Source organism: Mustela nivalis (genome assembly GCF_964662115.1).
Source record: "Mustela nivalis genome assembly, chromosome: 7".
In the NCBI taxonomy this organism is placed as follows: domain Eukaryota; kingdom Metazoa; phylum Chordata; class Mammalia; order Carnivora; family Mustelidae; genus Mustela; species Mustela nivalis.
Genome location: NC_139026.1, coordinates 45,717 through 60,444, shown reverse-complemented (window position 1 = coordinate 60,444; position 14,728 = coordinate 45,717). Strand labels below are relative to the sequence as shown.

The 14,728-nt window shown below is 58.3% G+C and overlaps 1 protein-coding gene across 1 annotated transcript; it reads left to right on the top strand.

The window, feature by feature from the left end:
* Window positions 1–3,400: 3,400 nt before the first annotated feature.
* Window positions 3,401–14,315, top strand: MAPK8IP2 (mitogen-activated protein kinase 8 interacting protein 2). The gene is made up of 12 exons (XM_082742210.1): window positions 3,401–3,711; window positions 4,704–4,809; window positions 6,508–6,801; window positions 6,952–7,045; window positions 7,144–8,370; window positions 8,701–8,776; window positions 8,910–9,082; window positions 9,176–9,285; window positions 10,007–10,111; window positions 10,244–10,314; window positions 13,130–13,228; window positions 13,575–14,315. Exons 1-12 carry the CDS (start codon window positions 3,647–3,649, stop codon window positions 13,645–13,647), a joined length of 2,493 nt encoding a protein of 830 aa, XP_082598336.1. The 5' UTR covers window positions 3,401–3,646; the 3' UTR covers window positions 13,648–14,315.
* The last annotated feature ends 413 nt before the right edge of the window (window positions 14,316–14,728 follow it).

Sequence of the window (14,728 nt, the reverse complement as noted above, 5' to 3'; positions counted from 1 at the left end):
CTTGAACATCCAGGCTAGCCAATTTCTGACTGTAACCACACCATGCAAGAAGCCCCAGTCAAGGACTTTCAAATCCCAAATTTATGATCAGGAAACTGTAAGCAGAGTAAAATGATTGTCTTAATCCAATAAACTTTGTGGTAATCTTCTACATAGCAAAAGTAGTTAGAACAGGTTTCCTATTAGGTCAAGGAATTGTGGGTGTCATGGTGACACAGTAATAAAGCAAGAAAAACAGGAGGTGGTGTTGGAGAACTGGATGCTTAAAATCAAAATTGAGGAGGTGGTGAATTTATCGGTCATGACACCATTCCTAGTAAGTATGGCTTTTAAGCTTTTCATCATCATTATATATAGTTTTAGCCACTGGCATTTTACTGTTTTGTGTGACTTCTATGCTGAATAGAATAAAAGATTAGTATATATTTATTTATTTTCTTTCTTTTTTTTAAAAAAAGATTTATTTATTTATTTGAGAGAGAGCACACACACACATGAGTGAGAGGCAGAGGGAGAGAGAGAGAAGAACTCAAGCAGACTCTGTGCTGAGCATGGAGCCCGACATGGGGCTCCAGTTCCATAACCCTGAGGTCCATGACCTGAGCTGAAACCAAGACTCAGATGTTCAGCTGACTGAGCTCCCCCAACACCCTGCATTTACTTATATTCTGATATATGAGAAGATTGTCAGAAAATGTCCTCTGACTGTTTAGAATTGATCTGTGACTGGGATTGCTGAAATGCAAGCTCTGTTGCTATTTCAGTTTTCCCATATAAGTCCAGTCAGTTCTGTGTTTTGTACTAGCTGCCCATGCCATTAGTGGACTTTAGAGAAAGCCAAATTATTAAAGTGCTGGAGTTGTTTAAGGGAAGGAAAAGAAGTCTGGAAGGACAGTGACAATAGGTGATGAGGAAGTCAAGAGGAAAACCAATAATAGTGCAAAGGGTCCACAAGCTGAGGGAGGGGAGAGCTTCAAGGAAGGGTTGGTCAGGTCCCTGGGGATCTTTCATTCATACAAATATGCTATGAGAATCACGTGAGGTAACACATGTAAATTTGATGAAATGTGGGGACATGTAAGGATCATAAACCCCTTCCACAGATTGTGCCTTTTCATCAATGTATCCCTGAGTTGAGAAGAGCAGAGTCCTGAGAGCTTGGGAGCAAAGGGGTCCTAGTGCGAGGAGCATGGGAGGAGGAACATTGAATGACCATGATGAGGAGCTAAAGCCCATGCCTGGAGCTTTACATGCATTATCTCATGTGATCCTCATAGCATCAGTGTACAGTTGAAGAAACTGGGGTCCATAGGATTGAGTAAATTGCCTGTGTTCAGAAAATTGATCACAAGATAAAGATTGGTACCACAATCTCTCAGACCCTAAGGCTTATGACCTTCCATTTGTATTCTGGGGACAGACAGAAGACTTCAGAGGTAAAACTGGGCATGGAAACCCTGACCTCATGACATTTATACTCCTGGAATCTGGAGGCAAATCATCTGGTAAGTGGGAGGAAAAGAAGGGAAGAGTCTTCCAATTTTAGTATATGTGCTGCCGAAGCGAGCACAAGAAGGGAAGAGTCTTGAAGAGGATTGTGGGAATGATAACTTGAGGTGGGATTTAGAAATATAAGGCTTCATTCAAAGTTGGTGCAATTCCAGGCAGAGGTAAATCCTGACACTTTTTGTGGGAGAGGTCACTAGAATTGAAACAGTCAAAGACTGTTGGCTGGTCAGAAGTCAAGGAATTGACTTACCAGGGTGTTGGATGGGTCATTTATGTGGATGTCCAAGTTAGCCAGTGTGACGACAAGACAGGATTGAAAGGAAATCTGGGAAGTGGGGGTAGAAACTCTTTGTGAATTCTAGAGAGTGATCTGGATTTTTGTGGGGGAGTTTTTAGTATGTCCAGAGTCCCTGAAACTCAGAAATGGGGACTGTTCTTAGTGCTCCTAAAATTGAAAAGACAGCATGACAAGGATTTAATGCTCCAGACCTGGTAAAGTCCTTAAGTCCTCTCATTCATTTGTTTCTTCATTCACATATTTGCTGGGCACCTGCTGTGTTCTAGGATCCAACTGGCTTGGAGGTACAAAGAGAGTTAAGATAGTGTATCTGTTGTCTTGCAGCTCTCATTCATTAGCGAGGATAACATAAACTATTAAGTACCATTCTTAGAAAAATACCGTAACTGAGACAAATGTAAACTGTGGTTAGGGCACAAAATAGGGCACAATCTGACCTTGGCTATAGCCCTTCTATCTCAAAGAAAAGAATGATGTTGTCCTTCCCAACATGCATGAGCTCCTTCTGCCCTGTGGTTTCCAGGCATTAATCAAGTGCTTCATCTTTCGCACAGATATAATTTTCCACAGAAGTAGGAAATTTCAGGGCACATAATTTCCATCGGGGGGTAGTTTAAGGATAGTTTCATTGCACTCTTGTTGAAAATCCAGCCTCCTTCTTTAGCCAAATCTTCTCCACAATGCCCCCCTAATCTGCCCTTCCAACCCGACTTTATCAACTGTACTCACAACACTGATCTGCTCTCTCCCACCCCAGTGCCTGCTGACCCTGATCTAATCTAACTCCTCCAGCTGGATTTCAACCATCGCTCTCCCCACGCAGCTCCATTTCAAGTCAGAAAGTCAGAATATGTCAGTCTCCTGAACAGTGCCAATCACATAGTTGGTGCTCAAGAAACAGTTTTTCCAATTGAATGAACATAGCCTCAGGGTTATCACCCAATGCCCATCAGTACCTCTGTCCAGCCTGCGTAGTCTGTACTGTGCACTGAAAGTTCAGTACCGAACTGAAGGTTCAACCCGCAACCTCTGTAGGATCAACTTGGAATCCAGCCGGATCAGCATGCCCTGGTCAGATGTCTCTGTCCAGCACGGATCAGCACCCTCTGGGAGAACAGCTCCTTCAGCCGCGATCAGCACGTTTTAGCGAGACGTCTCCGTCGGCCCAATCAGCACCCAGAGGCGGACAGCTCCCAGCCCTGCGTCGGTCTGGATCCGCCCCCAGGCCCAGGCTTGGGACCCCAACTCTTGAGGTTCTTCGGGACGCCAGCGCAGCTCCGGGCGGCGCCCGCCCTTCCACGAGCCCCTCCCCCTCCCAGCGAACCAGTGGTCGGTGGACCCGGACCGCGGCCGTCCTCCGACGTCCCCCCGCAGCTTTCAAACCGAAGGCTCTCCCTCTCCGCCCGCCCCACCCCCCCGCCCCGCAGACCCTCCTGTACACGAACTGATCTCGCCCCCACCCCGCCGCCAACCCGCTTCTCACCTCCCCACCCCCCGGAAAAACCAAAGCCGACCGTTGCCGAACCAGAGCCTCTCCGTCAAACCATCTTCTCTCCTCCAACCAGCTTCCCCGCCGGCCCCCTCCCTCCCTCCGCTGTCCCCTCCCTCCGCTCCCGGATCCTCCCTCTCCTCTCCCCTCCCCTGCGGCGCCGCCGCTCGCCTGCCGCGGTGTCCTGGCAGGGTGTCGAGGTGTGTCGGCGGGCGGGGTGTCGCAGGGCGTGTCACGAGGTGACTCGGGGAGGGCTGAAGACCGAGAGAGGGAGCGACGAAGGGCGAGCGGGGCCGTCGCTCCGCGCACCCCTCCCCCCGCCGCAGTCGGCAGGCCTTTCCCCGGAGAAGATGGCGGATCGGGCGGAGATGTTTTCTCTTTCCACCTTTCATTCGCTGTCGCCGCCAGGCTGCAGGTACGCACTCGGGCGCCCCGGGCTTTGGCAGGCCCTTATCTTCCCGCAACCCCCTCCCCGACCCAGTCCCCAGCCTCCTCCGACCCGGCCCTGCCACCCCACCCCCATCGCCTTTGGGGACCCAAGCCCCAGTCTCCTCTCTGTTCCCAAGGCCTCTGACTCCTGCTCTCCATCCTCCTTCCCTGCAGGGTCTCTAATTTTGTCCTATTCTCGGCCCCCCTTTCCAGCCCTAATGACCCCCCCCACCCATCCCGCTGGGATCCAGTGCCGCACCCAGCCTGGGCAGCTGACCCCTCAAGGGTGGAGGACCTGGGCTGAGCCCCTGACCCAGCAGCCTGTGTGGGCAGGACACTGAGCCACCTTCTGTGCTTGGCAGTGTCCTTTTGGCCTTGTTGGGCCTGTCTTTGGTAAAGGCCTGTCTTGGCCTGTAGGGCTCAGGGAGGGAGAGAGTTGAAATCAAGCCTGGAGCCCTTGGGGGAAGGGGCTGAGGTGGAGAGAGGATTGGATCCCTGGGTGTAGACCTGTCTCGGGCAGGAGCGGGGAGACAAAGTGGCTCGTAGACTCTCTTCGCTGAGCAGGCCTACCTGCCCCCCCCCAGCTGCCGCTGCAGCTTCAGCTCTCCCTCCCCCAACTCTGCTCAGCCGACTCCTCTGAGGCTGAAGCTGTGACCCAGGGGGGCAGGGAGCAGGGAGGAGAGGCTGCTGGCTCTCCGAGAGAGAGGAGGAGTGGGAGGAGGGTTGAGGGGAAAGAGGCTCCTCTGGGCTGGTCATGGCTCAGATTGTGGGGGAAATCTGTTGAAGAGCACAGCCTAGGGCTCAAGGTGATGGCAGTATGCGGCTCTGGGAGTTGGGTTTTCTGGAGACCATTGGGCCTAGCAGCTGGGGTGGGGGGGTCCCTCCATAGGGCCAGCATCCAGGCAGGGAGGGAGTCCAGAGTTTATGGCTCTCTAGGGAGCCCTGTCGTTGCTCTCTGACCATGGTCTCCTCTCCCAGGCCTCCCCAGGACATAAGCCTGGAAGAATTTGATGATGAGGACCTGTCTGAGATCACCGATGACTGTGGCCTGGGCCTCAGCTATGATTCGGACCACTGCGAGAAGGTGGGCAAGGGGCTGGGGGACTGGAAGCCTTTCGAGGGAGAGCCTCACTCTGGCTCTGTTTACTGTTCATTTGGAGTTTTCGTGTGGGTCTGAGCTCAGCCTTGAAATAAGAAACCCTCTGACTGTCCCCTCCCTGTGGGCCTCCTGGCTCAGGGTCTTCCTGATACCAAACCTTTCTTTTTTCAGACTGTACTCCCTCCACAGAGGGCTGTCCTCAGCATTCCTCTCCTGGCCCCTGTCACTGGGCTAGCTTGGGGGAGGGGAGGTATGCCTTCAGTCCTCAGACCACGTTTTAGGAAGACCCCGCCCCTTTCTGCTGCCATCTCAGCTGTCTCCCTCCCAGCCCTGTCCCCACCTCTCCTGCCTCCTCTGCCTTGTGTCTCCACCCCTGGTATCTTTTCTCTCCCCATCTCCGGCTTCTTCTCCACCCCCTCCCTGTCTCTCCATGTTTCTGTTTTCATTCATTCAAGAACATTTCTGAGGAACTGCCATGTGGCAAGTACTGGGGATTCCGGGTGTGTGGAAGGAGAATGGGGCAAGTGTTGCCCTTGTCCTTGGGAGCTTGTAAGTCAGTAGGGGAGAAAGACATGTCAGAGGCACTGGCTGGCTGACTGAATATCAAGGACTGAGTTCCAAGGAATGGGAGCACACTAGGGGCAATGAAAGGGGTGGGAACCCAACAGACACTGAGGCCTTCCGGGAGACTTTCCAGGGGAAATGGCACCCAACCTTGCCCTTAGGGAAGAAGGGAGGTGGGGATTTGCTGGCAAAGCGATCAAGTGTGTCAAAGGCCCTGAGGTTGGTGCAGGCTTGGTGAATCCTGGGTTGTCTTCATGCACTCCAATGAGTATCTGTAGGCTAAGTCCTGTTCTCAAGGTGGGATATGTTGATACACAATATGGACATGGGCCTGTCTGGTGGAGCTTGCAGCCTGCGGGGGGGAGGGGGGTGCAGCAGAATACAGGGATTGTGAATTGGGTTAAAATGCCATGAAGGAAGGAGTGCTGGTGTCAGATGTGATGGGCTTTGGAGATAACATAGGGTAGCATGTGGATTGAAGCTACCCTGAGAAGATCTGTTCCTTAAGCTTAGGAGTTTGAGCTCTTACCAAGAACAGGAATGATCTTTTTGTATCTTAAGCAGATTTTTAAAAAAAATGATTTTATTTATTTATTTGAGAGAGAGAAAGAGAGAGAATGAGCATGAGAGGAGAGAGATCAGCAGGAAAAGCAGACTCCCTGCTGAGAATGGAGTCCGATGCGGGACTCGATCCCAGGACTCCAGGATCATGACCTGAGCCGAAGGCAGTCGCGTAACCAACTGAGCCAACCAGGTGCCCCTTAAGCAGATTTTTAAAAGAAGGTTTTTTTTGTTTATTCATCTTAGAGAGACAGCAAGTGAGAGCATGAGCAGGGGGAGGGGCAGAGGGAGCGGGAGAAGCAGACTCCCCACTGAGCTGAAAGCCTGGGACAGACACATGGATCATGACCCCCGAGGAAGGTACACTCTTAACTGACTGAACCATCCAGGTGCCCCCTAAGCAGATTTTTTAAAAAACTGCTCAGTTGGTGGGGAGCAGAGTGAACTGGAGTCTTCTCTCCCTTAATTCATAGCTTCTGCTTTCCCCTGTCCTGGGATTTGGAACCCCAAGTCACTGTTGAGCTCTGGCCCAGCTCTGCCTGTCCCCCCTTCTTGCAGGACAGTCTCTCCCTAGGACGCTCGGAGCAGCCGCACCCCATCTGCTCCTTCCAGGATGACTTCCAGGAGTTTGAGATGATCGATGACAATGAAGAGGAGGAGGAGGAAGAGGAGGAGGATGAGGAGGAGGAAGAGGAGGAGGAGGAAGAGGAGGAAGGTGAAGGGGAGGGCAAGGAGGCAGGAGGCCCTGTGTCGGAGGCCCCTGCCCCAGAGACCCTGATTCCTTCCCCCTCCGTGGATGAACCCCACAAGAACCGGCCCACCACTCTCCATCTGACTACGCTGGGAGCTCAGGTGAGCATCCAGACCCACCCACAACATCCTGGAGTTAACCTGGGTTTTTAGCATCTGGGACTCTGCTGCCCACGGCAGCCTGTCCTACCCCTGAAAGCTGGAGACCCCCCTCAGCGCTGCTTTCTTATGGCTCTCCCACCCCACCCCCAGGACTCCCTGAACAACAATGGAGGCTTTGCCCCAGTGCCTCCAGCTTCCTGGCAGGAGACAGTGCTGCGCTCCCCTCCCCAGGAGCCCCTCAGAGGTGAGCAGAGTGGTGGTGCTGGTGGTGGGGTCAGAGCAGGCAAGGGGAAGAGGAAGGGGGCCGAGTGGGCTTGCTGATACATAACCCCTGCTCTGCAGAGTCGCCGGCGTCCCTCCAGCCCGCAGACGCCAGCCCGTGCGGGGCGCAGTCCCCTGTGCGCCTGGGTTGCGATTGTGAAGGGAACCGACCGGCCGCGGGTGCCCCTGCGCCCTGTGGAGCCTCGCCCTCCTCGGATCCTGGCATCGAGGCCGACCTGGGAAGCCGCTCCAGCGGGGGCCGAGGTGGCCGGCGCAGCAGCCAGGAGCTGTCCTCGCCGGGCTCCGACTCGGAGGACGCGGGGGGTGCGCGCCTGGGGCGCATGATTTCGTCCATCTCAGAGACGGAGCTGGAGCTGAGCAGCGACGGCGGCAGCAGCAGCAGCGGCCGCTCCTCGCACCTCACCAACTCCATCGAGGAGGCCTCATCGCCTGCCTCCGAGCCTGAGCCCGAGCCCGAGGCCCCCTGTGAGCCCCCGCGTCGCCCCGCCTTCCTGCCCGTGGGCCCCGACGACACCAACAGCGAGTACGAGTCAGGGTCCGAGTCTGAGCCCGACCTCAGCGAGGACGCCGACTCGCCCTGGCTGCTCAGCAACCTCGTGAGCCGCATGATCTCCGAGGGCTCCTCGCCCATCCGCTGCCCCGGCCAGTGCCTGTCTCCCGCGTCCCGTCCTTCCGGGGAGGCCGCGTCGCCCGCCGACGGGGCCACCGAGGGCTCGGAGGCGCCTGCAGGGCGGGGCGGCGTGGAGCTGGTGGACATGGAGACGCTGTGCGGGCCGCCACCCCCGGCGCCCTCCGCCCCTCGGCCCGGCCCCGCCCAGCCCGGGCCCTGCCTCTTCCTCAGCAACCCCACGCGCGACACCATCACGCCGTTGTGGGCTGCCGCAGGCCGCAGCGCCCGGCCGGGCCGCTCCTGTTCCGCCGCCTGCTCCGAGGAGGACGATGAGGATGAAGAGGACGAGGTCGACGCCGATGACAAGGTGGGCCCCCCTGGCGGCAGGGGCGTGGGCCCCGCCGCGCCGCTGGACGCCTCGCTGGTGTACGACGCGGTCAAGTACACGCTGGTGGTGGACGAGCACACGCAGCTGGAGCTGGTCAGCCTGCGGCGCTGCGCGGGCCTGGGGGACGACGGCTCGGAGGACAGCGGTGGCGAGGCCAGCGAGGAGGACACGGCGGCCGCATTGCTGGGTGGTGGTCAGGGCCCGGAGGACGGCTCTCCGGACAGCCCTGACCTCACCTTCTCTAAAAAGTTCCTCAACGTCTTTGTCAACAGCACATCTCGTTCTTCCAGTGAGTGAGAGGTGGGGCAAGGGGGATGGTCCCCAGCGGGCCCCGGGTGGGTAGCCCGAGGGTCCGAGGGTGGTCAGGGCTAGGCGCTGCCCTCTTACCCAGGACCATGTGCCTGCGGCATTCCCCAGGCCCCGGGCAGGGTGCGCAGCGGAATGGGGAGAACTCTTCTGCCTCCGGCCCTTGATGGGCAGGGTCTCCGTCCCTCTGGGACTCGGGACAGCCTCCACCAGACTGCTGAGGGGTGCATCGGGGAGGAACTCAGCTAGGCCTTCCAGTACTTTCCTTCCTCTGCCTCCTCAGTGTCTGTCTCTCCCTGTGTCTGTGTCTCAGGCACCGAGTCCTTTGGTCTTTTTTCCTGCTTGGTCAATGGGGAGGAGAAAGAGCAAACCCACCGGGCTGTCTTCAGGTACAGCCTTTCCCTGCTTGCTGTCCGTGATCCCCCAGCCTTGGTCCACAGACACTGTGGGACTGGGGTGGACACCACCCACTGGGTCTCCTCCCTCCCCCCCAGTGACCTCCCACCTCCCACCGGACCTCAGGTTCATCCCTCGCCATCCGGACGAGCTGGAGCTGGATGTGGACGACCCGGTGCTGGTGGAAGCCGAGGAGGATGACTTCTGGTTTCGCGGTTTCAACATGCGCACAGGGGAGCGTGGGGTCTTCCCTGCCTTCTACGCCCATGCGGTGCCTGGCCCTGCCAAGGACCTGCTAGGTGAGGGCCCATCCCCAAGGGGTAGCTTGTCACCCGGGCTTCACCGCCCTCTCCGCCTGCTCTGGGCCCCTGGTGACGCCTCCCTCTCCCCAGGGAGCAAGCGGAGTCCCTGCTGGGTGGAGCGCTTCGACGTGCAGTTCCTGGGTTCTGTAGAGGTGCCCTGTCACCAGGGCAACGGCATCCTGTGTGCAGCCATGCAGAAGGTCAGTCCGGGGTCATCGGCCCCCCGCAACCCCATGGGCTGGCCCAGCCTCTGGAGGACCCAGGCCTCTGGCCGCCGAGGGTTCTGATGGTGCCTTGGGAGCCTCGGGCAGAGATCCCAGCTCTGACTAGGGTCTGGGCACACAGGCCTGGGGCAGAGCTTGGCAGGTCTCTCCCTCCCTCAAACCCTCAGTGGAACTCGGCGTGCTCTGCCCTCTGCTCTGCCCTTGCAGCTTGGTCGCCTGAAGTAGGGCCCCCACCGTCCCCCCCAGCTCCACCTTTCCTGCAGTCCGTCTTCCTTTCGTCTGTAAATCAAGACCGACTCTCACACATCCTTTCCTGGGAGTCGTCTGCTCACTGGCTCGTTCACTCGGTGGACGTTTAGTGAGCCTGCCCGTCCGCTGGTCCTGTGGTCGAGCGGGGAAGCAGCAGAGGACCAGGACGGCTCTGTTGCCGAGCGCTCCCGTCCAGCCCACAGGGATGGACACCGAGGGGGCCAGGGCTGGGGGGCCGTGGTCACGTCTGGAGGAGCAGAAGGGAGTGGCAGGCTTAGTGCAAACAGGTGGCGAGCTGGGCCTGAGCCCGAGGAGTGGCTGAGACCACCAGTTCCCATCTTCGAGGGTTAGAGCCGAGTCTTCATCCGTAATGTGAAATGTTGCACCCAGGGGAGAGAAAGCCACCCTTGCAGGGCCCTGAGGCCCTCTGCCCCCAACTTCTTCCCAGATTGCTACTGCCCGGAAGCTGACCGTCCACCTGCGTCCTCCTGCCTCCTGTGACCTCGAGATTTCCCTTCGGGGGGTGAAACTGAGTCTGAGCGGAGGCCCTGAGGTGGGAGTGCTGGGGCCTGAGGCCTGGGGGCGGCTGGGCATGGGTTAAGGCGGGAGGGGCCACTGGAGGGATATCTGGCAGGCGCCCCAGGCCCCGCGGCTAACTGGGCATGCTCCGCCGTCTCTGCTCTAGTTCCAGCACTGCAGTCACTTCTTCCAGATGAAGAACATCTCCTTCTGTGGCTGCCATCCCCGCAACAGCTGGTAAGGGCCTCACCCCCCGAGTCCCCACAAGCCCTGAGCGTTGCCTGGATACAAGCCCCCCTCCCCCACGCTGACTGCCCCACCTGCACCCACATGGCACCCAGTCTGCCCTGGGCGCAGGAGACTGGGTTCAGGCGAGCTCTCATCTGGTCTGGGCGGGGAAACAGAGACACAGGCAAGTGCATGCTCGAAGCACCTGTTGGGGTCTGGCAGAGGTCTGTGTGGGGCTGTAGAGACCTGTAGAGAGTGGGGTGAGTTCTCCTGGGGCTCAGGAAGGGCACTGAGGTCCACTCTGCAAGCCTTGGAAGATAAGTCATGGGGTGGGTCTTGGCAGGGAGCCGGCTGAGCTAAGGCTGTGGGTGAGGGGCGCCAGGTGTCTTGGGGGGCAGCTAGGATGAGGCTGGAGAGACACCAGGAGTACTGGGATCCGTCACAGAGCTTGTACTCAGTCCCTTCTGCAGTGGTGTCATGGGGTGACCAGGTGGCCGAGCTGGTCCTGGCTGCCCTGCGGACGGATGGCCCCGTGTGTTCCTGCCAGAGGCCAGGTGCTGCCGAGGCTGTGCAGGGACAGTGTGCTGGGGGCACTTAGGAGGTGGAACAGGCAGGCCCGAGGCTGATGGGATGTAGAGGCTGGCCTGGAGGGAGAACCAAGGGGTGATGTGCCTCCTGGGTGATGGGCAGAGAGTGACCCTTACACCTGGAGAAGGAGTGTGGAGTGAGTAGGCCCGACGTGCTGGGCATGTGGCACTCAGGTGCAGATGCAGTGCCGTCAGACCGGCTGTCTGGAGTGGGAGGGAGACGCGGAGGGAAGAGAATCAGCTGGGAGCAGGTGGGTTACTGTGGTGGAGGCCAACTAGACAGGTGGGGTGAGAAGGGACAGCAGGGGGGCAGCGAGAGGACCAGAGCGGTAACCGGCTTGGGTGAGTGCACAGGCTTCCTGCCCAGCCCGGCTCCTGCCTGCTCTTCCCGGTGTCCTCGATGAAGGAAACAGGATGTCACCAGAAAGAAAGGGCCAACCAGAGGCTCGAAAAGACTTGGTGGGCTATGGGGGGAGCCGGTCATCAAGGGCAGGTTAGATGTAGGAGGGACATGGGGACCGGAGCTGAGGCTTGTCACGGATCTGCGGTCCAGCACTTGTATCATTTGGACATTTCTGTGGTAACGAGGGTGGGGAGAAGGGCTGTGTCTGCTGCCTGGGGCATGGGGTCAAGCCTCAGCAGGGTCAGAGCCGAACAGGGCAGCTCTGGTACTGCAAGGACTGGTCTGCATGAGGCCCGGGTAGGCAGTGGGCTGAGAACGGCTCTGGCAGGGGGCGGACAACAGAGAATCAGGCCTGGTTGCTTGAACACGGACCCAAGTGCAAGCCTATGAGAGAAAGGTGATCAGACCGGTGGGTCAGGATGGAGGGGAGGCCGTGGGGGTAGTGGACGGGACCAAGGAACGACTGTCCTGGCCCAGACCTTCCTAGTATTTGTCACTTCAGAACTCAGCCCAGTCTCTCACATAAGGAGGCACTAACGAAATAGTGTTAGGTGAACCCTTAACGCCTCTCTTCGTGAAGCAGGCAGCGATGAGGGTTGTGCTGGACTTGCAGGACCTGGATGAGGCTGGAGTATGTGGCCTGTAAGGTCCCACACCGGCTGTGTGTCCTTGAGCAAATTTCTGACCATCTCTGGGCCTCAACTCTGTCCTCTAGAGACAGTAGATCAGGGAACCTACTTCACAGGGCTGTTGGGAGGGGTATGTGGGTTAGTAGTACTAATAGTAGTATTTTTTTTAGCTTTTATTTATTTATTTGTCAGAGAGAGAGTGAGTGAGAGCGAGCACAGGCAGACAGAGTGGAAGGAAGAGTCAGAGGGAGAAGCAGGCTCCCTGCGGAGCAAGGAGCCCGATGTGGGACTCGATCCCAGGACGCTGGGATCATGACCTGAGCCGAAGGCAGCTGCTTAACCAACTGAGCCACCCAGGCGTCCCCTAATAGTAGTAGTATTAGTAGTCATAGTACTAGTAGTACTAGTAGTTGTGCCTGGGGCTTGGTAAGCGACATCTGAGTGTTGGTGACCATAGGTGTGATTGTTTGACCACGGCGTTTGAGACAAGGCTGTCATAGATACACGAGCATGGCGTCTTGGCAGTGTCTCTGCCATGTGGATTCCCATGCTGTGGAACCACAGACCCAAGTCCAGTCTGCTGTGGACTGGAGCAGCCACCGTCAGGGGAGTCTTCGGGTCTTCTGCTGCACTGCTCTAACAGGCCCTCCCTCCAGACCAGGTTTTGTTAATGTCTTAGACGAGCAGGACGGGGCAGACTCAGGAGAGGGCTGAATGAGACTGAGCTGGGGAAGTGACCCCAGCCGGTGACCGAGCCAGGGTGGGAGCTTTTTCTCCATGAGGGTTTAGCAGATTGGGGCCAATGCCCAGCCCAGCTCAGAGCTCAGATCATGGCTGTAGAGGTGGCGGGAGCAGCCGTGGGGCTGGGCTTGGGCGACTCGAACCAGGAAGGCGGGAACGAGCCCCCACCCTGTGGCCTAGGGGCAGGCTCCGGGTGGGGGGCCCTCCCTGTCCCAGAGAAATTCACACAGGTCACTCACCCCTTGTAGGTGCCTCGCACCGTGCTTGGACTGGACCCCAAAAAGGCGCCTTCAGACCTTTAATCTGTGGGACTCACACCTTTTCCCATCCCTCCTCTGTCCCTGAGCCCTCTGTTCCTGACGCTTGTCTCTGGGTCCCTGGGGGCCGGTGGGGAGGACCCAGCGGTGTGGTGTGGGTTGGTGCTCTGACGCCCCCCACCCACACCAACCCCCCCTCCCCCGCAGCTATTTCGGCTTCATCACCAAACACCCTCTGCTGAGCCGCTTCGCCTGCCACGTCTTCGTCTCCCAGGAGTCCATGAGGCCCGTGGCCCAGAGCGTGGGGTGAGTGGGGTGGGGAGTGCCCGGGTGGGAGCTCAGGGCTGGGAAGACGGGCAGGAGGTGGGGCCTGGGAGCAGACAGGGTGGGGAGGAGAGTGTGGGTGGGAGGGAGGGGGACCGGGGGTCCGGAGTGGGTGGCAAGCACATTTGAAGACTTGGGGCAGGAGCGGGGTTCTTGGGATGGGAGGGACACAGTTCCCCGAGCGTGTGCTCAGCAGGCCCCAGGGCGGAGGAGTGGGGTCTGGGGATGAGGGGCGCGCCCCGGGGGTGAGGAGGGAGAGCTGCGGGCGGGGGGCAGGGGCGGCTTGGGGGGGCCCGCATGGCTGGTAGACCCTCTCCCTGCCCCCCAGCCGCGCCTTCCTGGAGTACTACCAGCAGCACCTGGAGTACGCCTGCCCCACAGAGGACATCTACCTGGAGTAGCCGCCCGCCGCCCTCCTGCTGCAGGGGCCGCCGGGCTGGGCGCCTCTCCAGAAGCCACCGCGGCTTTGGCAAGAACTGGATTGGGGGCGCGTGGGAACCGATGTCGGGGAGTTTCCTCCGTGCTCCCCAGGGGCCGCAGGAGAGAGGAGTCCTCTCCACTTTCCCTCTGACCCGTTCTTTCTCTCTGTGTCCCCCTCTTCCGCCCCTTGATCTCCTCCTAGCTCCTTGTTTCTGTCTCTGCCCCTCTCTGTGCCTGCAAACCCTCGCCCTCTGCTCTTTACTTGGGGTCAGAACTGGGAGGGTCGTAGAGGAAGCCGAGACTCGAGGTGGCTGGTGGCACCAGGCTCCCAGGCCACCCCCTCCTGCCCCTCCCCTGTGATTTATAAAGGAATTTTAATTTTTATAGTGAATCTCAAAGGGTTACCCCATCCTTGACCACAGGGATAAAGAGAGGGACCCCCATACTGCCCCACATGGAGCTCGGGGGAAGCAGGGAAGGGCCCCCCAGAAGGGCCCTGGGGGAGATTAGAGGTAGCTCTTGATGCTAACCCCGAGCCCGCAGATGCTGGGAGGGGGTGCGCACCCCGGCCCTGGCCACACCAGCGTCCGCTTTGCCGCTGCAAACACTCCCTGCAGTCTAGCGCCTCAATAAACTCTGCTTGGTGTGACACTGGCTGTTTCTGGTGGGGGGCCCAGCTCGGGGGCCGGGGGTCCAGGAGCTACCCTTGCCTGTGTTGGAACCGTGAGAAGATTCAGCCCTGCAGTGCTCTCCAAGGTCATGCCACAGGCTCCCTGGGGATTGTCCCAAGATGTACTTGATCTGCGTGCATCTCAGCAGGGTCACTGAGGCGAGAGAGGAGGGGCTGTGGTCACTCTCAGTGTTCCTTCCGGAACGGCTGGGGAGCCGGTCGGGCTCAGATCAGCGTGTGCGTGTGCTCATGGGTGTTTATGCACGCGTGTGAGTGAGAAAGAAGGGGTTAGTCTGCTCAGATCTTAAAAGATTCTCCACAGAAAGCCAGAAGAGAGGAGGTGGCTCTTGTTCCTGATGCCTCTAGGTGGTTGTAGGGACTGTCTAACAGAG